General features: G+C 56.0%; 2 protein-coding genes across 4 annotated transcripts in view; both read right to left on the minus strand.

Annotated features, from left to right (window-relative positions):
* The window catches only part of LOC133751005 (radial spoke head 10 homolog B2-like), a 37,510-nt gene extending 23,580 nt beyond the window's left edge, over positions 1 to 13,930 (minus strand). Inside the window, exons 1-7 of the mRNA XM_062180852.1 lie at positions 13,683 to 13,930; positions 10,677 to 10,752; positions 9,344 to 9,412; positions 8,217 to 8,390; positions 6,602 to 6,687; positions 5,472 to 5,592; positions 1,389 to 1,565 (exon numbers count right to left, since the gene is read on the minus strand). Coding sequence (XP_062036836.1) covers positions 1,389 to 1,565; positions 5,472 to 5,592; positions 6,602 to 6,687; positions 8,217 to 8,390; positions 9,344 to 9,412; positions 10,677 to 10,752; positions 13,683 to 13,930 — 951 coding nt within the window. The remainder of the gene's footprint in view (positions 1 to 1,388; positions 1,566 to 5,471; positions 5,593 to 6,601; positions 6,688 to 8,216; positions 8,391 to 9,343; positions 9,413 to 10,676; positions 10,753 to 13,682) is intronic.
* Positions 13,931 to 16,866: 2,936 nt separating this feature from the next.
* PMS2 (PMS1 homolog 2, mismatch repair system component) overlaps positions 16,867 to 19,326 on the minus strand; it is a 30,837-nt gene continuing 28,377 nt past the window's right edge. For all 3 annotated transcript variants that reach the window (XM_062180851.1, XM_062180848.1, XM_062180849.1), the window contains 2 exons: positions 19,091 to 19,260; positions 16,867 to 17,012 (listed from right to left, as the gene is read on the minus strand). In XM_062180851.1, the coding sequence (XP_062036835.1) occupies positions 16,869 to 17,012; positions 19,091 to 19,260 (314 nt within the window). In that variant the 3' untranslated portion in view covers positions 16,867 to 16,868. The remainder of the gene's footprint in view (positions 17,013 to 19,090; positions 19,261 to 19,326) is intronic.

A 19,326-nucleotide genomic window follows, 5' to 3' on the forward strand; every position in this document is an offset into this window, starting at 1 on the left:
AAGATGAAAGTCGATTCTGGTACAAAGAAAAATCTACACATTTCTATGGACATTTTAAATATCCCACATGGGTGTGGATTTAAAAACACTTTGAGGTATTGTGACACCAGCATCCCATGTGGGCCCTGGTTCGAATCCTGGCTGCTCCACTTCCTACCCCGCTCCCTGCTAATGTGCCTGGAAAGCAGCAGCTGATGGCCAAGTGCTGGGGCCCCTGCACCCAGGAGGAAGCTCCTGGCTCCTGGCTTCAGGCTGCCCCAGCTCCAGAGAGTGAACAGCAATGGAAGACCTCCCTCTGTTTAACTCTTTCAAATAGATAAAATTTTCTTTCTCAAACCACAATAAACTTATCTTCTATTCCATTTCCCCTGAACGTTTAAGCCGCCTCCTGTGGTCGGGCTCCAGGTCTCATGGAAAAATCCTCTCTCCTCTTCCCGCCCCTCCTACTTCCCTCCTCACCTCTCTCTGTCATGCCCAAATCTTCGTGCCTGATGCCGTGACCAGCCAAGTGCCCGTCACACGACACAGGACCCTCCTGGTGTCTGTCAACCAGGCCACAAGTCACTGTTTCAGAGGTGGGCAAGTGACACAGTTCAGCTCTGGGAGATGAAAGACAGTCATGGACAGCGGCTGGGAGAAGAGTTTCTCCTCTGCGTAGTGTGGGATGTGAGTGTGAGGCCTGGAGTCCTGGCAGCCATCTTGCAATTAGGCGAGCAGGACAAACAACCCGAGGGCAAAGCTGACTTGGGGCAGTAGGGGGAGGTACTGTGTGCAGGAGGGGAGTGCTGATGTTTGTTGTTGACTGTAACCAACCCTGAAGCCCATGCTATTACAGATGGCAGGTAAGGCTGAATTGTAACGTGAGAGCAAAACCATCCTAAGGTACACTCACACAACAAACCAAATAAACTCCAAATACACGGGAACCATAAGATGTGGGCAGGGGCTGGGACTATGGTGTAGCGGGTGAAGCCGCCGCCTGCAGTGCCAGCATCCCATATGGGCGCCGGTTCGAGTCCTGGCTGCTCCACCTCTGATCCAGCTCTGCTGTGGCCTGGGAAAGCAGCAGAAGGCGCCCCAAGTCCTTAGGTCCCTGCACCTGCATGGGAGGCTTGGAAGAAGCTCCTGGCTTCGATCAGCACAGCTCCAGCCATTGTGGCCAATTGGGGAGTGAACCAGCAGATAGAAGACCTCTCTCTCTGCCTCCCCCTCTCTCTAACTCTGACCTTCAAATACATAAATAAATTAAAAAAAAAAAAAAAAGATGTGGGCAGATATCTTAAAATTCATGTAACGGTCTCAACACAACAGTCATCCTGTGCAAGTCGCAAGCTGTCCACGCCCATCTGACGTCACCTGCCCCTGTCCCTGGCCACGCCTGTACTCACCACGCCGTGCTTCCTGTCGCAGACCCACTCCCCCTCGTACATGGCTCCGCTGGCGTAGTAGAGCTTCCCGTGACCGTGGCGACGCCCGTCCACGAACTGCCCTACATATTCGTTCCTCAGGGGGTACTGTGAGTTGGGGATCCTCTTCAGGAACCACGTGTGTGTCCCAAAGCCGTTCTGAAAGGGAGCAAATCGCCATCAGAAACGTGCAACAGTTTCCTCTTTTTAACCTGGATCCGTACAACATGAGCACCCGTGGGTGAGCTGTGGCACAGCAGTCGGGGCCCCGCTTGGGACCCACGTCCTGTATCTGATACCCAGGGCCTGGGTTTGCGCTCCACTTCCACCCCTGCTTCCTGATGCTGCACACTGGGAGGCAGCAGGTGATGGCTCAAGGTCTCTGGTTCCTGCCACTCCCTTGGGGGACTCGGATGAGTTCTGGGTTCCTGGCTTCTGCCTGGCCCAGTCTTGGCTGTTGTGGCCATTTGGGGAGTAAACCAGAGAACTGAAGATCTGTCTCCCTGCCTTTAGAATAAATAAAAGTTTTTAAAAATTAGGCTAAAAACAATGACGGTGTGAAAGGCCGGAGAACACAGCCTCTGGGGGCGTGTTGTGGTTCAGCTGCCACTTGTGACACCGGCGTCCCACATCCAAGTGCAAGTTCAGGTCTCAGCCACTCTGCTTCCATTCCAGCTCCCTGCCAATGCATCCGGGAAGACGGAGGATGACGACCCAAGCACGTGGGCCGCTGCCGTCCATGTGGGAGACCCAGATGGAGCTCCTGGTTCCCGGCTTCGGCCTGGCCTAGCCCTGGCTGTTGTGGCCATTGGGGGAACCAACCAGCACATGAAGATCCTGTTTCTCCCCACACCTCCCTCTGTTACTCTTTCAAATAAGTAAATAAATCTTTTTTAAAATTGAGAGCCGGGACTCAGGTATTTGCACACCTGTGTTCACAGCAGCGTGATCCGAAACAGCCACGGGGGAAGCCACCCAAGTGCCCACCCACAGATGTGCAAGAACTCTGGCACAGGAGGACACTTCCTAGAGCCCAGGGAAATGACTCCGAAAGATCTATTTGGGAGCAAAACAATTCTGAGATCCATACAACACAAGGGGTCTTCTTCAGCTGGGGGAAGGGTGGGCAGCTGGCATCCCTTGGGACTCCCACATCTCTACTGGATGCCTGGGTTTGAATTGCAGCTCCACCCCGATCCAGCTTCCTGCTAACGTGCAGGGGACGGTCCACTACGTGTGTCCCCACCACCCACATGGGACCCAGGTGGCATTCCTGGCTCCGGGCTTCAGCCTGGCCCAGTTCTGGTCACGGGAGGCAGTGCAGCAGGGGATGGGAGCGCTCCCTCCCTCGCACACCGAATTTAAATGTTCATGGGAAGTACGAATTATGGAAACACCATGCTTAGACATCAGCTCACCAAAATAAACTCATCTTTGAATTCCACCATTCCGTGAGTTTTTGAAGTACTCTCATATAATTACTATGTGTCTTTAATTGAAAATTTTTTTTTAAATAAAGAAGAAATGTCTCAAATCAAAGTTTCCAGAAAGTAGAACCAACAAAGCAGAACCCCACTGGAAACAGAAACATCAGAGGCTACCAATGAAACCAACACTGGCCTTTTGGGATCGTGACTGATCCCAGGAGAGAGAGGGAGCAGTACAGATGCCACCTACGAGAACAGTAAGGCAGTGCCATGCACAACTTCATGCCGATGCATTTAACAAGTCTGTGGCGGGGACAAGCTCATTAAACAGCACACACCTCCAGAGCTCACTCGAGCAGACAGACGGCGCAGGCCACACCAGCACCCCTACTCAGAGCTCTCACGGCTGCACTTCTGAGCCCACTTCCTGCTGAGGGACCTGGGAAGGCAGTGGAGGACGGTCCAAGTGCTTGGGCCCCTGCCACCCATGTGGAGACCAGGAGGGTTCCTGGCTACAGCCTGGCCCAACCCCAGCTGTTGTGGCCATCTGGGAAGGTAACCAGGGAGATGGAAGATCTTTCTCTGTCACTCTGCCTGTCAAATTAAATAAATCTTTTTAAAAATGAAGTACTGGGGAGTTAGCACTGTGGAGCAGCAGCTGAAGCACCACCTGCAGTGCCAGCAACACATATGGGCACTGGTTCAAGTCCCGCTGCTCCACTTCTGATCCAGCTCCCTGCTATGGCCTGGGAAAACAGCAGAAGATGGCCCGAGTGCTTGGGCCCCTGCACCCACATGGGAGACCTGGAAGAAGCTCCTGGCTCCTGGCTTCCGTCTTGCCCAGCTCTGGGCATTGCCGCCATTTAAGGAGTGAACTAGTGGATGGAAGATCAATCTCTGTCTTTCAAACAAAATTAATAAATCTTAAAAAAAGAAGAAGAAGAAGAAGAAGAAGTAGTAGTAGTAGTAGTACTGGAACAGGTGTTTGCCACAGCGGTTAAGTAAATAAAACACATTTTTAAAAAAGAAACAGATTACCTAAATAGCACATCGTGAACTAAGGACGCTGGACTTTATAACCACTCTGATTCCCTGGCACATCCAGAAGACAGAAAACTGAAGACAACACTTCCCAACAGCATCCCGATGACTAAAACCTCCCTAAGACGTCACTGGGAAAGAGACTGCGGACTGACACCCCCGCTGAGCCAAGCATCAGGAGCCTGAATCCCGCAAGATGTACAGAGGCAAAACCAGCATCAGGACCAAGAAGGCGTCCCCGGAGCGCAAGGCTGGCTCGACATTCGGAGCTCCGTCGGTGCTGTCCCACTCATCTGTGGACTGGAGAATGCCACGTGGCCATCTGACCGGGGCAGGGAAAGCACGGGGCAGAGCCCAACACCAGATGGAGAACCAGAGAGGGCAGCCTGTATCTGACAGCGGGCATCTACGAAAAACAGACAGCTCAGCCCACCCTTGAGGACACACTGATTGTTCCCTGCAGACAGCAGCAGCAGCAGCAGCACGGGCCTCCTCCCCACTCCTAGTCAACGGGGAGGTCGCTATCCGGCCGAGCAACATGGCAAGCGGGGAACTGCACACGGGTTAGAAACATGCAGGCCGGCGCTGTGGCTCACTAGGCTAATCCTCCGCCTGCGGTGCCAGCACACCGGGTTCTAGTCCCGGTCGGGGCTCCGGATCCTGTCCCGGTTGCCCCTCTTCCAGGCCAGCTCTCTGCTGTGACCTGGGAGTGCGGTGGAGGATGGCCCAAGTCCTTGGGCCCTGCACCCCATGGGAGACCAGGAGAAGCACCTGGCTCCTGCCTTCGGAACAGCGCGGTGAGCCAGCCGTAGCAGCCATTGGGGGTTGAACCAATGGAAAAAGGAAGACCTTTCTCTCTGTCTCTCTCTTGCACTGTCCACTCTGACTGTCGAAAGAAAGAAAGGAAAGAAAGGAGAGAAAGGAAAGGAGGGAGGGAGGGAGGGAGGGAGGGAGGAAGGAAGGAAGGAAGGAAGGAAGGAAGGAAGGTAGGTGCAGAGTTGGCCATATGTGCCTGTGCGACTGCCCTAGAATCTTAAAAACAAAAATGTGAAACTACACTATGAGACCATCAAGGTCCCAGCTTACCAGATGAATGTCTAAGACAAACAACAAGAAGCTGGTGGTTTCAAAGGTACAACAGTCCCGGTGCTCACAGGAGCCACACGCACTCATGAGCTCCACAAAGGCAGCCTGTGTGAGAGACCACGGGAGGAGCCGAACAATGAGACCACTGTAGCAGCGCGTCCAGGGGCAGGCGACCCTGGGCAGCAACGGAGAGGACTCCAGTAGGCAGGACCCTGCTGCCCACACGGGGGCCGGGACTGGGTGCCTGGTGCCCGGCTGTGCTCCCCAGCCCCCACCAGCTGCCATCAGCATCGGGGAGAGAACTGGTGGATGGGAGCTCTGTCTCTTTCAGCCTCTCAAATATTTTTGATTAAAAATACAAATCAACAAGGAAATGCGTTTGAGAGCAACCAGTAGGCCCCCGAGTTCCCACATTTAGCAAAGCTCCCGTTTCGGGCTGAGACGGTGGGATGTGAGGGGCAGCACGGCGTCCACCCTCCCCGCCCCACCCCGCGCCCGCAGCTGCACCCACCTGGACGCCCCTGTCCCACTGGCCCGCGTACTCCTCGCCGGTCGTCAGCCACCTCATCCTGCCCTCCCCGTGGCGCAGGCTGTTGTCCCACTGGCCTTCGTAAATGTTCCCCGATCTGTAACTGAGGCAACCAGGGAACAGGGTCAAGCTCTCCAGCCCGCACAGGGCAGCCAGCCCTGCATTTTAAGCCCGCGGACGGGGTGTGGCTGCTAAAATCCTCGCCTTTGGGAGCAGAACGAGTCAGTTTAGGAAACCGGCTCCTTGCTCAGTAAGGTCGCGGAGGAGGAAGAGCAGGGTTTCTTCATCCTCTCAAAGTAACTCCCTGTTCAGCTGCGGACTGTGGGGCAGTGGGTTACGCTGCTACCGGGGACGCCCACGTCTCAGATGGGAGTACGGGTTCGAGTCCCGCCTGCCCCACTTCCAATCCAGATTCCAGTGACAGCTCAAGTGCCTGGGCCCCCGCCACCCACGTGGAAGAGGGGGAAGAGACAGGGAGGGGGACGACAGGGGAGATTCTTGGGCCCCTGCTACCCACACGGTAGACCTGTATGGAGCTCTGGGCTCCTGGCTTCAGCCTGGACCAGCCCAGGGGCTTTGTGGTCATCTGGGGAGTAAACCAGCAGATGGAAGCGCTGTGTGCATGTGCAACTCTTCAATAATTACATCTTTAAAAATAAATCAATTGGTGCTGGTGCTGTGGCATAGCGGGTAAAGCTGCCGCCTGCAATGCCAGCAGCCCATATGGGTGCCAGTTCCAGTCCTAGCTGCTTTACTTCCGATCCAGCTCCCTGCTAACGCGCCTGGGAAAGCAGTAGAAGATGGCCCAGGTCCTTGGGCCCCTGCACCCATGTGGGAGACCCGGAAGAAGCTCCTGGCTCCAGATTGGCTCAGCTCCAGCCATGGGGGCCATTTGGGGAGTGAACCAGTGGATGGAAGACCTCTCTCTCCCTCTCCCCCTCTCCCTCTGCATCTCTAATTCTGCCTTTCAAATAAATATTTTTTAAAAAATCAAATCACTCACTGAGTGTTGTACCCAGTGCTCTCTGGAACCACTACACCTCATTCCTGGGGAGCCCACATAGCCCGTCCGGACCCACAGACCCCCCAGGGTGGCGGCCCCCCATACGTACCACCGTATCCCCCAGCCCTTGCGCACGTTGTATACCCAGTCGCCCTCGTACCAGGAGGTGCCCTCCTGGTTGTAATAGATGGTGCCCTGAAATAAAGAACATCACCGTGTACACAAAGCTCCCCGACGTGCCCGCGGCCCTAACAGGTGCTGCTGCAGCAGGACAGGAAGCCCCGTTACGTGTCTGCTTTGCAGCGAAGAAGGCGGCAAGGGGCCGGTGCTGTGGCACAGTGGGTTAAAGCCGCTGCCTGCAGCGCAGGCATCTCATATGGGCACCAGTTCAAGTCCCAGCTGCTCCATTTCCAATTCAGCTCTGCTATGGCCTGGGAAAGCAGTGGAAGATGGCCCAAGCCCTTGGGCCCCTGCACCCACGTGGGAGACCCGGAAGAAGCTCCTGGCTTCGGATTGGCACAGCTCCAACCTCTGCGGCCCATTGGGGAGTGAACCAGTGGATAGAAGACCTCTCTCTCTGCCTCTCCTTCTCTCTCTGTGTAACTCTTTCAAATAAATAAATCTTTAAAAAAAAAAAAAAAAAAAGGCAAAGTATTCCCACCGAGGGAGAATGAAATGAAGTCACTCGTCTGTGACGGCCTAGCAACACCTGGAGTGACACTCACTGCACGTGGAGTCAGGTGTTGGTCACCAGCGAGGACCCTTGCTGCCTGACGTGGGCAGTCGTGCCTACTCCGTCACTGATGACCACTCCGTGCTGGGAGCCACGGTCACCTTCCTGTCCCTGGTTTTGACGCCTGCCTTGGGGCATGGCAAGGGCATGGGTCGCCTGGGTCTGCACCAGCTGGCTTCTCAGCGGGGTCGTCCCCTCCCTGCGTGCCCGCCTGCGGTTTCTCTCTTGCGCCACGCTCTCAGGCACGGAGATGCTCCCGTCTGGACATCGCCATTCCCCTCTCCACCCTGCCCCACCCCGCCCCACCCCTCCCAGCGTGTGAAATAAAACCCACGGTCTGGGAAAGCCTGCGCTGCACAGGGGCCACGGCCATCTCAGCGAGGAGGCCAGGGTGCGGCCAAGGCCCAGCCACACGGCCCCGCTCGTCTCCTGACTCGGGGCCTGGCTGCGTCCTCAGTGCCTTTCCAGCCCTGAGCCCAGAAGGCCCTGGGTGCACGGACACTGGGGGTCTGAGGTCCGGCCTTACCCCCTCTGCTGGCTCCACATGTCAGGAAGCACAGAGGCGCCGGGCTTCCTTATCTGTGCCGTTCAGATGAAAAGACCCTTAGGTCTTTTTGGGAGCCAGAACTCCCGAAACGCCCCAGGGCCGCCCACACCTGCTCCTGCCCTGGCTTCACGTGGCTGGAGCTCGACCTGGGTCGCGGGTAGTGACCCCCGCAGGGGCTCCCGATCGTGGGTCAGATTCCACCCATCTGCTTCTGTGGGTGTATCAGAGCTGTAAAAGGTTGGGGCACGTGGGACGAGAGGCACCTCTGACAGGTCTGGGTTTCCTTCCGGGCCGAGGAAAAGTCCTGGGGCGGGTCATAGGAGGCAACCACACGGCACTGTGAACGGACGTGAGCTGGAAGCTCCTGAATGATTCAGGCCACGGGAAACAGAGCCTGGCCGCCCTCCCCGCGCGCCCACCCCCGCACATGGCCGCCTTGCCCACCTTGCCGTGCCTCTTGCCGTGGCACCAGTGGCCGACGTAGGACACGGGCTGCGTGCTGCACTGGAACATGCCGAAGCCGCTTCTCCTGCCGTTCACCACCTCCCCGTCGTACACGCTGCCGTCGGGCCACGTGTACGTGCCGTGGTTCATGGGCACATTCTTCACAAAGTCCCCCTGCGGAGGAAGGCTGAGGTGACAGGAAGCAGGTGCGGCCACTGTCCCTGCGTATACCCTGCCCGCCCTCCTTCTCTGTTCCCCGCGCCCCTCATCCGAGCCGCTCCTCTGGGTGGAAGCCCAGATGGAACACAGCCCCCAGAAGGTCGTGTGTGGATGAAGCTCGCGGGAGCCAGAGGGCCACGTGCTAAGGCGGTGGCTTCAGATCCTGACCTCAGGAACTTTCGTTCTTGGAACCCATCCTGAAGGAGGCGGAGTCACGCCCTGCCCCACCCCCGCACGGAGGTTCCAGCCCATGGCTTAGCACAATGTACGGCTGCAGGCAGCCTGGGCGTCAGCAGAGCTGGCTGCACGCCCCCAACCCCCCACCCCGGCCGCCCCCGGGGCCTCTGCTTCCCTCCCCGGAACCAGACACCACCACCACCCACCCACCCCCCCGCCAAGCAGCCAGTCGGCAGAGGAAGAGGCCCTAGCCAATGCAGCCATTTGGTGAGTGAACCAGTGGATGGATGATCTCTGTGACCCTGCCTTTCAAATAAAAAATAAATCTTTGAAATAAATGAAAACAAAAAAAGACACAGAGGGATGGTACACCATCTGTCTCTGTAGGGAGTGGGACGGGCTACGTGTGGTGTCTTCAAAACATTCATGGAAACGTAGATTATGAAAAAAGGATGTGTGGATTCCAAAAACAATTTTTTTGCACCAAAATAAACTATGAACTTCTCCTTGATTTCATGCCCCCAGGACCTCCTGGAGGGCCCTCACATTCACACAGGACGCTGAGGACACCCGCAGCCAGGGTCACCCGCAGGCCCTGCACGCGCGCCAGCCCCGTGGCCCCTGGTCCCGCGCTCTTTCCTGACCCCCGTGTTGAATTCCTTTAGTGACACAGGAAGCCTGAGCGCGGGAACCCGGCCATGGAGCTCTGCCCGCCGCCCGCCACGCTTCACCTCGTATTTCAGTCCGTCGGCCCAGACGTAAGTCCCTTGGCCATGCATGAGTCCTTCTGAGAACGTCCCCTGCAAGACAAAGCAAACGGCAGAGCACCTTGGAATGGAGCCGGTCATTCTGTGCCGGACCTGCAGACCCGGCCTTCGGTCTCCGTGTGGAGCCCCGCCCCCTGCCGCCTGCCTTCACCAACACGCTGTTTGTGGGTGGGCGTCGGCAGGAGAGCCCTGGTGGGCTGGCACCATGCTCTGCTGTGTCCAGTTCTCAGAAGGACCGACAGAGGGCCCACCAGTACCCAGTTCCTTAAACCTTGCACCTGGCACTTCTGCAAGGGTCTTCCAAGTGTACTGCCTGGGCGGGTGTTTGGCCCAGGAGGTGGGGTACCAGTAGGGACACCCGCACCCCACGTCTGCGACCATGCCTGCTGGCTTGCTCCAACTCCGGAAACCAGCTCCCTGCTCGTGCAAAACCCTGGGAGGCACTGGGCAACGCCTCAAGTGATTTGGCTCTGGACTGCGTTCCTGGCTCCTAGCCCCAGCTCAGCCCAGCCTCAGCCATCACAGGCATTTAGGGAGTGGAACAGCACAGCTCTCTGTGTGGTCTCACCCCCACCACTTCTCAAATAAATACATGAAACTTAAAACCCACCCAGCAATACTGAGATTAATTAGTGAAAAGAAATTAACACGCCCGTGTAAAAATACTAATCTACTCAAAAAAGGAACCTGGCAAACCAAGCCCGTTTATGGCGAGCAGATGGTGATGGAGATTTTATTCAATACTCTGACTTCACTGTGGTTTGCACAATAAACAAAAATTACGCCCCCGTCGGAGTGCCTGGGTTCCAGTCCCAGCTCCCCTGTCTTTCCGGCTTCCTGCGCATGTGCACCTGGGAGGCAGCGGGTCACGGCTCAAGTCTTTGGGTCCTGACACCCACGTGGGGAGGAGCAGGTTGAGCTCCCGGCTCCTGGCTTTGGCCTGGCCCAGCCCCGGCTGTTGCAGGCGTATGAGAAGTGAACCATTGGCTAGGAGCTCTCTCGGACCGTCTGCCTCTGCCTGTCAAATACATTTTAAATTTTACTTGTTTATTTGAAAGGCAACAGCTGCACTGACAGGAGAGACAGAGAGGAATCTTCCACCTAATAGAAGATCCAAATAATTTTTTTGAAAAACCAGGAAAAGAAGAATCACAATTTCAGATCACCTGCATTACACCGAGCCGTATTTTTACCTAAAATATGTCACCAGGGCTCAAAATAAGATCAGCATGAGGTCCCCGCAACGAGCCTCCCTGTGCGCCCACCCCACGCTCCACGTTGGCCCTGGGTGACTCACGTGGTAGGTGCAGCCTCCTTGAAAGACAGCAAAGCCTTCTCCCTCGTACAGTCCCCGCACCTTCTCCCCCTCGTAGCTACAAAGAAAGAAGCTCACGGTGAACCCAGGTGACAGGTAATCCCGAGAGAGGGTGGCTGGGGCTCTGGGAGGAGGCTGGGAGAGGGAGTGGATGTGCAACCACAGGACTTTGTGTGGGGTGATGAACACGTTCTGGAAACGGGCGGTGATGACGCTGTACACGTCGTGAACATATTTAATCCCACCGAGTCACACGCCTTAAATGATCAAAACAGTCAATCACATGTTACGTGCATTTTACCATGACAAAGCATTTTTGATTAAGAAATACATAAATATGCCCTTTTAAAAATACCAGTATGGGCCGGCGCCGCGGCTCACTAAGCTAATCCTCCGCCTTGCGGCGCCGGCACACCGGGTTCTAGTCCCGGTCGGGGCACCGATCCTGTCCCGGTTGCCCCTCTTCCAGGCCAGCTCTCTGCTGTGGCCAGGGAGTGCAGTGGAGGATGGCCCAAGTCCTTGGGCCCTGCACCCCAAGGGAGACCAGGAGAAGCACCTGGCTCCTGCCATTGGATCAGCGCGGTGCGCCGGCTGCAGTGCGCCAACCGCGGCGGCCATTGGAGGGTGAACCAACGGCAAAAGGAAGACCTTTCTCTCTGTCTCTCTCTCCATCCACTCTGCCTGTCAAAAAAAAAAATTAAAAATTAAAAAATTAAAAAAAAAAAAAACAGTATGGGGGCCAGCGCTGTGGTGTAGCAGGTAAAGCTACCGCCTGCAGTGCCAGCATCCCATATGGGTACCGGTTCAAATCCTGGCTGCTCCACTTCCGATCCAGCTCTCTGCTATGGCCTGGGAAAGCAGTAGAAGATGGACCAAGTGCTCCTGGCTCCTAGCTTCGTATTGGCATAGCTCTGGCTGTTGCAGCCAATTGGGGAGTGAACCAACCAACGGAAGACCTCTCTTCTCTCTCTCTGCCTCTCCTTTTCTTTCTGTGTAACTCTGACTTTCAAATAAATAAACCTTAAAAAAAATACCAGTATGTTGGTGCAGGTATTGTGGCATAATGGGTTAAGCCACCACCTGCAGTGCCAGAATCCAATGTGGGCTCCGGTCCAAGTCCCAGTTGTGCCACTTCTGATCCAGCTCCTTGCTAATGCGCCTGGGAAAGCAGCAGAAGATGGCCCAAGTGCTTGGGCCCCTGCATCCATGTGAGAAACCTGGAAGAAGCTCCTGGCTCCTGGATTTGGCCTGGCCCAGCCTCACCCATTGCGGCCACCTGGGGAACAAACCAGTAGATGGAAGGTCTCTCTCTCTCCTTCTAACTCTTCCAAACAAAAAATAAATCTTTCAAAAAAAAAAAAATACCAATACACACAAAGAAAAGGAACAAAGCAAAGTAGAGCAAAAGGACGATTCTGGGATTTTACTCTCCATTACTGACTTAGTGACCTTACTGATGTTTGTACAGTCAACAAAAATTAGGAAGACGGAGCAGGCATTTGGTGCAGCAGCTAAGCCACCGCTTGGGACACCCACGTCCCCTATCAGAGTGCCTGGGTTCAAGTCCCAGCTCCACTGTTGATTCCAGCTTCTCACTGACATGCATCCTCAGAGCCAGCAGGTCACGGCTCAAGGACATCCGTGTGGGAGACCAGCACTGAGCACCAGCATCCCATGTGAGCACAGGTTCAAGTCTCGGCTGCTCCACTTCTGATCCAGCTCCCTGCTAATGTGCTGGGAAAGCAGTGGAGGAAGTCCTGAGTGCCACTCACATGGGAGGCCTGGGTGGAGTTCTTGGCTTTAGCTTAACCCACCCTGGCCACTGAGGGCATTTGGAGAGTGAATCATTAGATGGAAGACTTCTGTCTGTCTCCCTTTCTCTCTGTGGCTCCAATGCAGGGAGGGGAAAGGAAGAGGGGTGGAGAGAGGAGGAGATGTGGACATTTGAGGAGTGGACCAGCAGATAGGGACGACTTCTTTCAAATAAAATAGAAAAATATTTTTAAAAATAACTTTTAAAGATAATTTTTAAAAAAAAATTAACAAAAGTTGCAAAGAGAACAGAGAACCTAAAAGTGGCAGAAAAGGAGCCAGCTCTGTGGCACAGCAGGTTAAAGCCCCGGCCTGCAACGCTGGCATCCCATACGGGGGTTTAAGCCCCGGCTGCTCCACTTCCAATCCAGCTTCCTGTTGATGCACCTGGGAAAGCAGCAGAAGATGGCCCGAGTGGTTAGGTCCCTGCACGCACGTGGGAGACCCAGAGGAAGCTCCTGGCTCCTGGCTTCAGATTGGTCCAGCTCCAGCCATTGCGGCCATTTGGGGAATGAACCAGAGGATGGAAACTCCCCGTGTGTGTGTGTGTCTACTTCTGTGACTCTGCCTTTCAAATAAATACAAATAAATCTCTGTATTTTTATTTCTTTGAAAGGCAGAGTTACAGAGAGGCAAAGACAGAGCTAGAGAGAGAGAGGTGGCAGAGCAGGTTGAAGCCTTGACCTGCAGTGATGGCGTCCCATTTGGGTGCCGGTTTGAGTCTAGACTGCTCCTCTTCCAATCCAGCTCTCTGCTATGGCTTCAGAAAGCAGTGGAAGATAGCCTAAGTGCTTTGGGCCCCTGCACCCACATGGGAGACCCAGAAGAAGCTCCAGGCTCCTGGTTTCGGATTGACTCATCTCCGGCCATCGCAGCCATTTGAGGAGCAAGCCAGTGGATAGAGCGCTCTCTCTCTAACTCTGCCCTTCAGACAAATACGTCTTTAAAAAAAATAAAAGTGGTAGAAAAAAGGAGACCATGGAGGACACAGTCCCCCACCCCAAGACCTGCCTGAGGCTGAGCCAGCCCCCCCCCCCCCCACACACACACAACCACGTCTCCTTTGAAAGCAGAGTCGCCTTCTGAGCTGCAGCAGCCGTGGGACAGCCACAGAGGCGTCGGCGAACCCCGACCTTGAAGCAAAGCCTCTCCCCAAAGCCGCCCCATCCCAATCACCTTTCCACTATGAGTCTGGTCAGGACCGGCTCCTCGTACCGAGCGGCGTCTTCGTTCTGCTGCGCATTTTTAGAATCTTTTTTGGGTGCCTTGAGTGTCGGACCCAACGCTGGGGCGACACCTGGGGCCACTTCGGGCCTGATGGCGCTGCCATCTTGCTTTGGGAACTCTGAGTAATCAGAGAGAGACGAGGGAGAGCGGGTGGGCTTGTCTCCTTTCCTGTCTGCCTTCTTCTTCTCTTTCACCATTGCCTCGCGTTGACATCAAATGCACAGGAACAGCCAGCGACGCCCCCAGTTGTTCGAACCACTGATGGGTCTTACCTGAAACACAAAACCACGTCTCTAAACACTTGGAATTCACTAGTCGTTAACATTTTAGCTTTACAATGCACAGTCAGTATTCTCTTTCTAAAGCCCAGGAAAAAAAAAAGTGACAAGTATCATCAGTTCATAAAAATAAGAATATGAGGGCCTGTGTTGTGGTGCGTCTTGCCTGGGAAAGCAGTGGAAGATGGCCCAAGTACTTGGGCCCCTTCCACCCATGTGTGGGACCCGGATGAAGCTCCTGGCTTCAGCCTGGTTGATTTGGCCATTTGGGGAGTGAACCTGTGCATTGAAGAGCCCTCCCTCTCTCCAACTGTCACATAAATAAATAAATCTTTAAAAATACTACTACTACTACTACAGGGGCCGGCGCTGTGGAGTACTAGGTTAGGCCTCTGACTGCAGTATCTCATATGGGCACCGGTTTGAATCTTGGCTGCTCCTCTTCCAACCCAGCTCTCTGCTTACAGCCTGGGAAAGCCGCGGAGGATGTCCCAAGTGCTTGGGCCCCTGCACCCACAAGGGAGATCTGGAAGAAGCTCCTGGCTTCAGATCAGCCCAGCTCTGGCCCTTGCAGCTGTCTGGGGTATGAACCAGCGGTTGGAAGATCTCTCTTTCTGCCTCTCAAAGTATTTAAAAAAATGAAAATAAAAAAACTACAGTATCAATACTGCATTGGTTGTTCCTAAAAACTTGTCTCCAGTGGACAGTATTTTTCTGTGTTGCAGAAGAGGGTGACACTGTATAAGAAAAATGGTCACTTAACAGCTCAGCTCGTGGGCCCATTCACACTCAGCAGGTGGCCTTGTACGCTGCTCCAGGGTAGGATTCAGGTTAGCGTTTTTTAAAGATACATTTATTATCTGAAAGGCAGACTTACAGAGAGGGAGACAGAGATCCCTATCAATCTGCTGGTTGACTCCCCAAATGGTTGCAATGGGCCAGATCAAAGCCAGGAACCAGAGCTTCTTCCAGGGCAACCACATTGGAGAAAGAGCCTAGAACTCCACCTAGGCCTCCCACGTGGGTGCCAGGGGCCCAAGCGCCTGGGCCATCTTCCACTGCTTTCCCAGGTGCGTGAGCAGGGAGCTGGATCAGAAGTGGAGCACCCATATGGGGTGCTTCACCTGCAGCTGTGTTCTCAGGCCAGTTGCCTAGTAACGTCCTCTTCCTCAGGAATGATACCTCACGTCATTACAGGGGTTCAACAGGGTAGACCCAGGGCACCGCTTAAGCACTTGGAGCTCAGCTGATCAACTGAGGGATTATTTCGTCACCTGCCCGTTTTTGAACTCAAAGCCACCGGCTGCCTGCTCCCTAGAGCACCTCTTGTCCAGGGACCACCTGGCCAGGCCGCAGCTGAGGGCAGGCTCCCAAAGCCCCCACCTCCATGCCCTATAAAACTGGCCGGCCACAACCACCCAGGCCAGCAGGCCCCTCCGGAGCAGCTCCCACCAGCCAGCCCAGTCCCACCGCTGGCAAGCCTCCCCTCCACCTCCCATCTGGGGCCTCCACCATGAAATCCCAGCTCCGGAGAAAGCAGATGCCACCCTCACCTGGAGTTTTATTTCTGCTCTTCCTGTTCTCCCAGGATCAGGAAAAGGTTTTAAGTAGCCCCCAGTGTTCTCAGAGCTGGGGCTCCAGGCTGTTGGGGTCCCCAGCAGCACCCCTCATCCCTCACGCACCAGCTCAGCCGCTGGGGAGAGGAAGCCGCCCTCCCTGGTCGTCAGGGCCCCACACGGGGCTGGGGCCAGGGTTCTTGGGAGGACCACTGGCTCGGAGTCCTGGTCCCAAACCCAGCTCCAATCTCCAGGCAACTGCTGCCGCCTCGGCTCGCCCCGCCCCCTCTTGCTCTTAAAGGGGCCGCCGCACCTCTGCATTCCACTAGGCCCTCACTGGTCTTGAGGGCCAGGAGCTGCTGGCCTGAGTTTTCCCAGCTCTGGTTAACACAGCGGGGCCTCCCTCAGCAGGTTCCTTCAACACGAAACGGGGCTAATCCAGGCATGAGTTTTCCATGGCAGCCATGCACAAATCACCAGGACCATAGTGGCTTGAAGCATCACATTTATTGTCTGACAGCTTTGTCCAGCAGTCCAGTGTGGCCGGCTCCTTCCGAGGCTCCAGGACAAAGTCTATTCCCTGGCCTTTTCCAGCTTCAAGCACGCCTTGGCCCCTGGCACCTTCCCCCGGCCTCAAGGCCGGCAGTGTGGGTCTCTGGCCAGCGGGAGCCACGGGGCCCCTAACACAGCTGCAGAGACCCCTCTGCCCTGCAGGGGGACACAGCCCCCTCTGGGATGCCCGACCCCCCAGCACGGTGGCTGACAGCTGATAGCTGACAATTACTGCCAGTCCTGTTCCGTCTGAGGAATGCTGCCCTGGGCCAAAAATGACCCCGTCACACGGTTCAGATGGGACGAGATTCCATGAAAACGTGTCCCACGGCTCACAGCCCCATCCACACGATCCCCCGGGGCTCCTTGGATCATTCCTTTTTAAAATCTGGTGTGCGTCACAGTTCAGAACCATTGACTCCACAGGACCTTAAGTTTAAATTTACGAAATTAAACCGACATGAGCTGAATCACCAGGGTTGACGGGCGCAGATCAAAATACGTCCAGCGAGAGCAGAGGCCTAAGTGTTGCTTCTTCTGTAGCACACGCACACACTCGCACATGCACACACACACGCTCACATACACTCACACACACACATGCACACACACAGAACCCCTGCGAGCAAGGCTCCCCACACTCTGAACAGGTTCTCAAGGCCTAAGGCAGCAGTTAGCTGTGAGACAACACGAGGGTTAACTGAGACCGTCTCCTAAAACAGGAAAATCCGCCAGGAGACGAGTCAGAGTCACTTCTGAGAAAGGACAGCCAGATTGGCGATGTGCCGCAGGGTGGGCCTTCCGTGGGGACAGTTCCAGGGGTGGTCCATCTCCCCCATGTGGGTGACAAGCTGCTTCATCTCGCTGGGGTTCAGGGCGGTGCCAATCATCACCTGAACACGAGACACAACGGTGCAAAGCTGTATTGGCTGTGTCAGAAACACAGCTCCCAGAAGCACTCCTCTGGAGTGAGGCTGGACGAGGGTGCAGCTCCGACGTCCCCCGCGCCACCTTCCCCGGAGGAACCCTTCTGCGCAGTGCAGGCCCTCCCTGGCTCGCCCCAGTGTGGTGGCACCACCTCCACTCCAAAACTGGTCAGGACTGCCTGGACTCCAACCCCTGCCGGCAGCTCTGCCAATGCCAACACGTGCTCCCCCCAGCCTACCCCCCCTCCAGCCCCCAATCCACAGACCCTCCTGCAGGCCATTTTCTGTTCCACGGTCTGTCTGCTCAGGGTGTTTAAGGCAGGGTGACAGAGGGGAGAGACACAGACACCTGAGACCTTCCATCTGCCTGTTTGGTCTCCAAATGGCCACAGTAGCCAAGTCAGGCCAGAATGAAACCAGGAGCCAGGAACTCTTTCCTGGTCTCCCACATGGTGGGCGGGGGCACAGCATTTGGGCCAACAACTGCTGCCTTCCCAGGTGCATTAGCAGGTAGCTGGATCAGAAGGAGCAGCCAGGAACCACACCAGCACACTGATATGGGGCACAGGCATCCTAAGCCAAGGCTTAAGCCATGGCACCACAACACCTGCCCCCAGCAAGGGTTCTGAAAGGCACACCTCCCCAGGGCTCTCCCACTCCCCTGAATACAAGCCACGTCCACCACCTGACCCGGCCTTGCTGCCCCTGTGAGCACACCCCCTTCCCATGCTGGAGCCGCACCAGTGCCCCTTCGCATGCCCAGGACCATAAAGCCAGGGTGGTGGAGCCGCTGTCCCCTGTGCTCAGGACACTGTCGCCAGTTCTCCACGTCTTCAGTCACTGGCCCTCTCTCTCAGGCTTCGGCTCCAACGCCCCAGCCCACTCTTGGCATCAGTCTCACGCTGCTTGTTCTCCAAGTGAGGATGGCTCTCTGACCCACAGACACGCTGAGAAATAGGGAGAGACGGGGACAGGGGACGAGCCTGACCCTGCCATCTGTCCTCCAACGGGACCAAGTACCCTCCATGCACGGGCAGAGTGGTGGAAGATGGCCCGAGTGCTTGGGCCCCTGCACTCAGCTGGGAGACCCAGAAGGAATCCCAGGCTCCTGGCTTCAGTCTGGCCAGCCCAGGCCGTTGTAACCATTTGGGGAGTGAACGAGTGGATGGAAGATCTGTCTCTCCCCACCTTAAAAAAAAAAAAAACAGAGCCAAGCAGCAGACCCAGGCACTCTGACATGGGGTCTCAGCTGTGGGGTGCGAGTCTGACACCACACATCAGCTGTGAGCTCCAGTCCTGGCATGCCTGAGCTCCAGACGCCCACACTGAATGTCCAACGGGACCACAAACACAATGGGTCTAATACAGAGCTCTTGATCCCACCCACTGCCCGAATGGCACCAACCTGTCACTCCTCCCCCAGAGTCCTATCTGAGGTCTCAGTCTCCTCTCCCCAGCACTCCCAGGGCAAAGGGCACAGGCTCCTGGCTCCCAACCCTGGGGAGCCCTGTCGAGGCACTTGGGGCAGCCTCTGGCTCCACTCTCACACCCCAGGCCTTTGCACTTGCTGCTGCTGCTGCTTCTGTTTGGGACGTCTGTGCTCCAGAGGGCCTCCTACCCCCAGGAAGCAGGCTCGAGGCCACTGCTGCAGACAGCCCACCCCAAGGCCCCCTCCCCAGCAAGCTACCAGCTCCAGAAGGGCCTCTCTGTCCTACTACCTCTGTGTCCCAGCTCCTGGGACAGGGCTGGCCACACAAAAAAAGGTCCTGGGCTTTCTTGTTGCTCAGAGCCACTTTTGTGGACAGCAAGTGGACCCTCTACCACTGCCGCAGCTTTCCAACACCAACCCGAGCAGCAGCAGGGACGCCACATCGAGCCTTGCGGGATCCCCGTCTACCTGTGCTGTCGTCACCCATCACGTCCCTGCACCCGCAAGCCACGAGAGCTGCACTGCGGCAGTGAGGGGAGTGGGAGGGGAAGGGTGAGGGGCCTGCTGGCAGCCACAACCCACGCGGGCCGGGTCGGGAGCTGCTGCGGCTACTCACGGACTTCCGGCAGGCTCTGGAGGCAAACATCTGGCGGACGCGCGAGGGCCGGCACATGACCCCAGGGCTGTCGCTGAGCATGAAGATGAGCTCGTCTATGTCCTGGGGCCCGAAGGTCCAGTTTTTACTGGTCGGCAAGGAGACCAGCTTGGCCCTTTGCGTGACTGGAGCTGGAAGAACAAGACATCGAGAAAAACCCATGGCTGGAGAAAGGTGTCTCACGTGACTGCTGTGCT

This window comes from Lepus europaeus, chromosome 21 (genome assembly GCF_033115175.1).
Source record: "Lepus europaeus isolate LE1 chromosome 21, mLepTim1.pri, whole genome shotgun sequence".
NCBI classification, from domain to species: domain Eukaryota; kingdom Metazoa; phylum Chordata; class Mammalia; order Lagomorpha; family Leporidae; genus Lepus; species Lepus europaeus.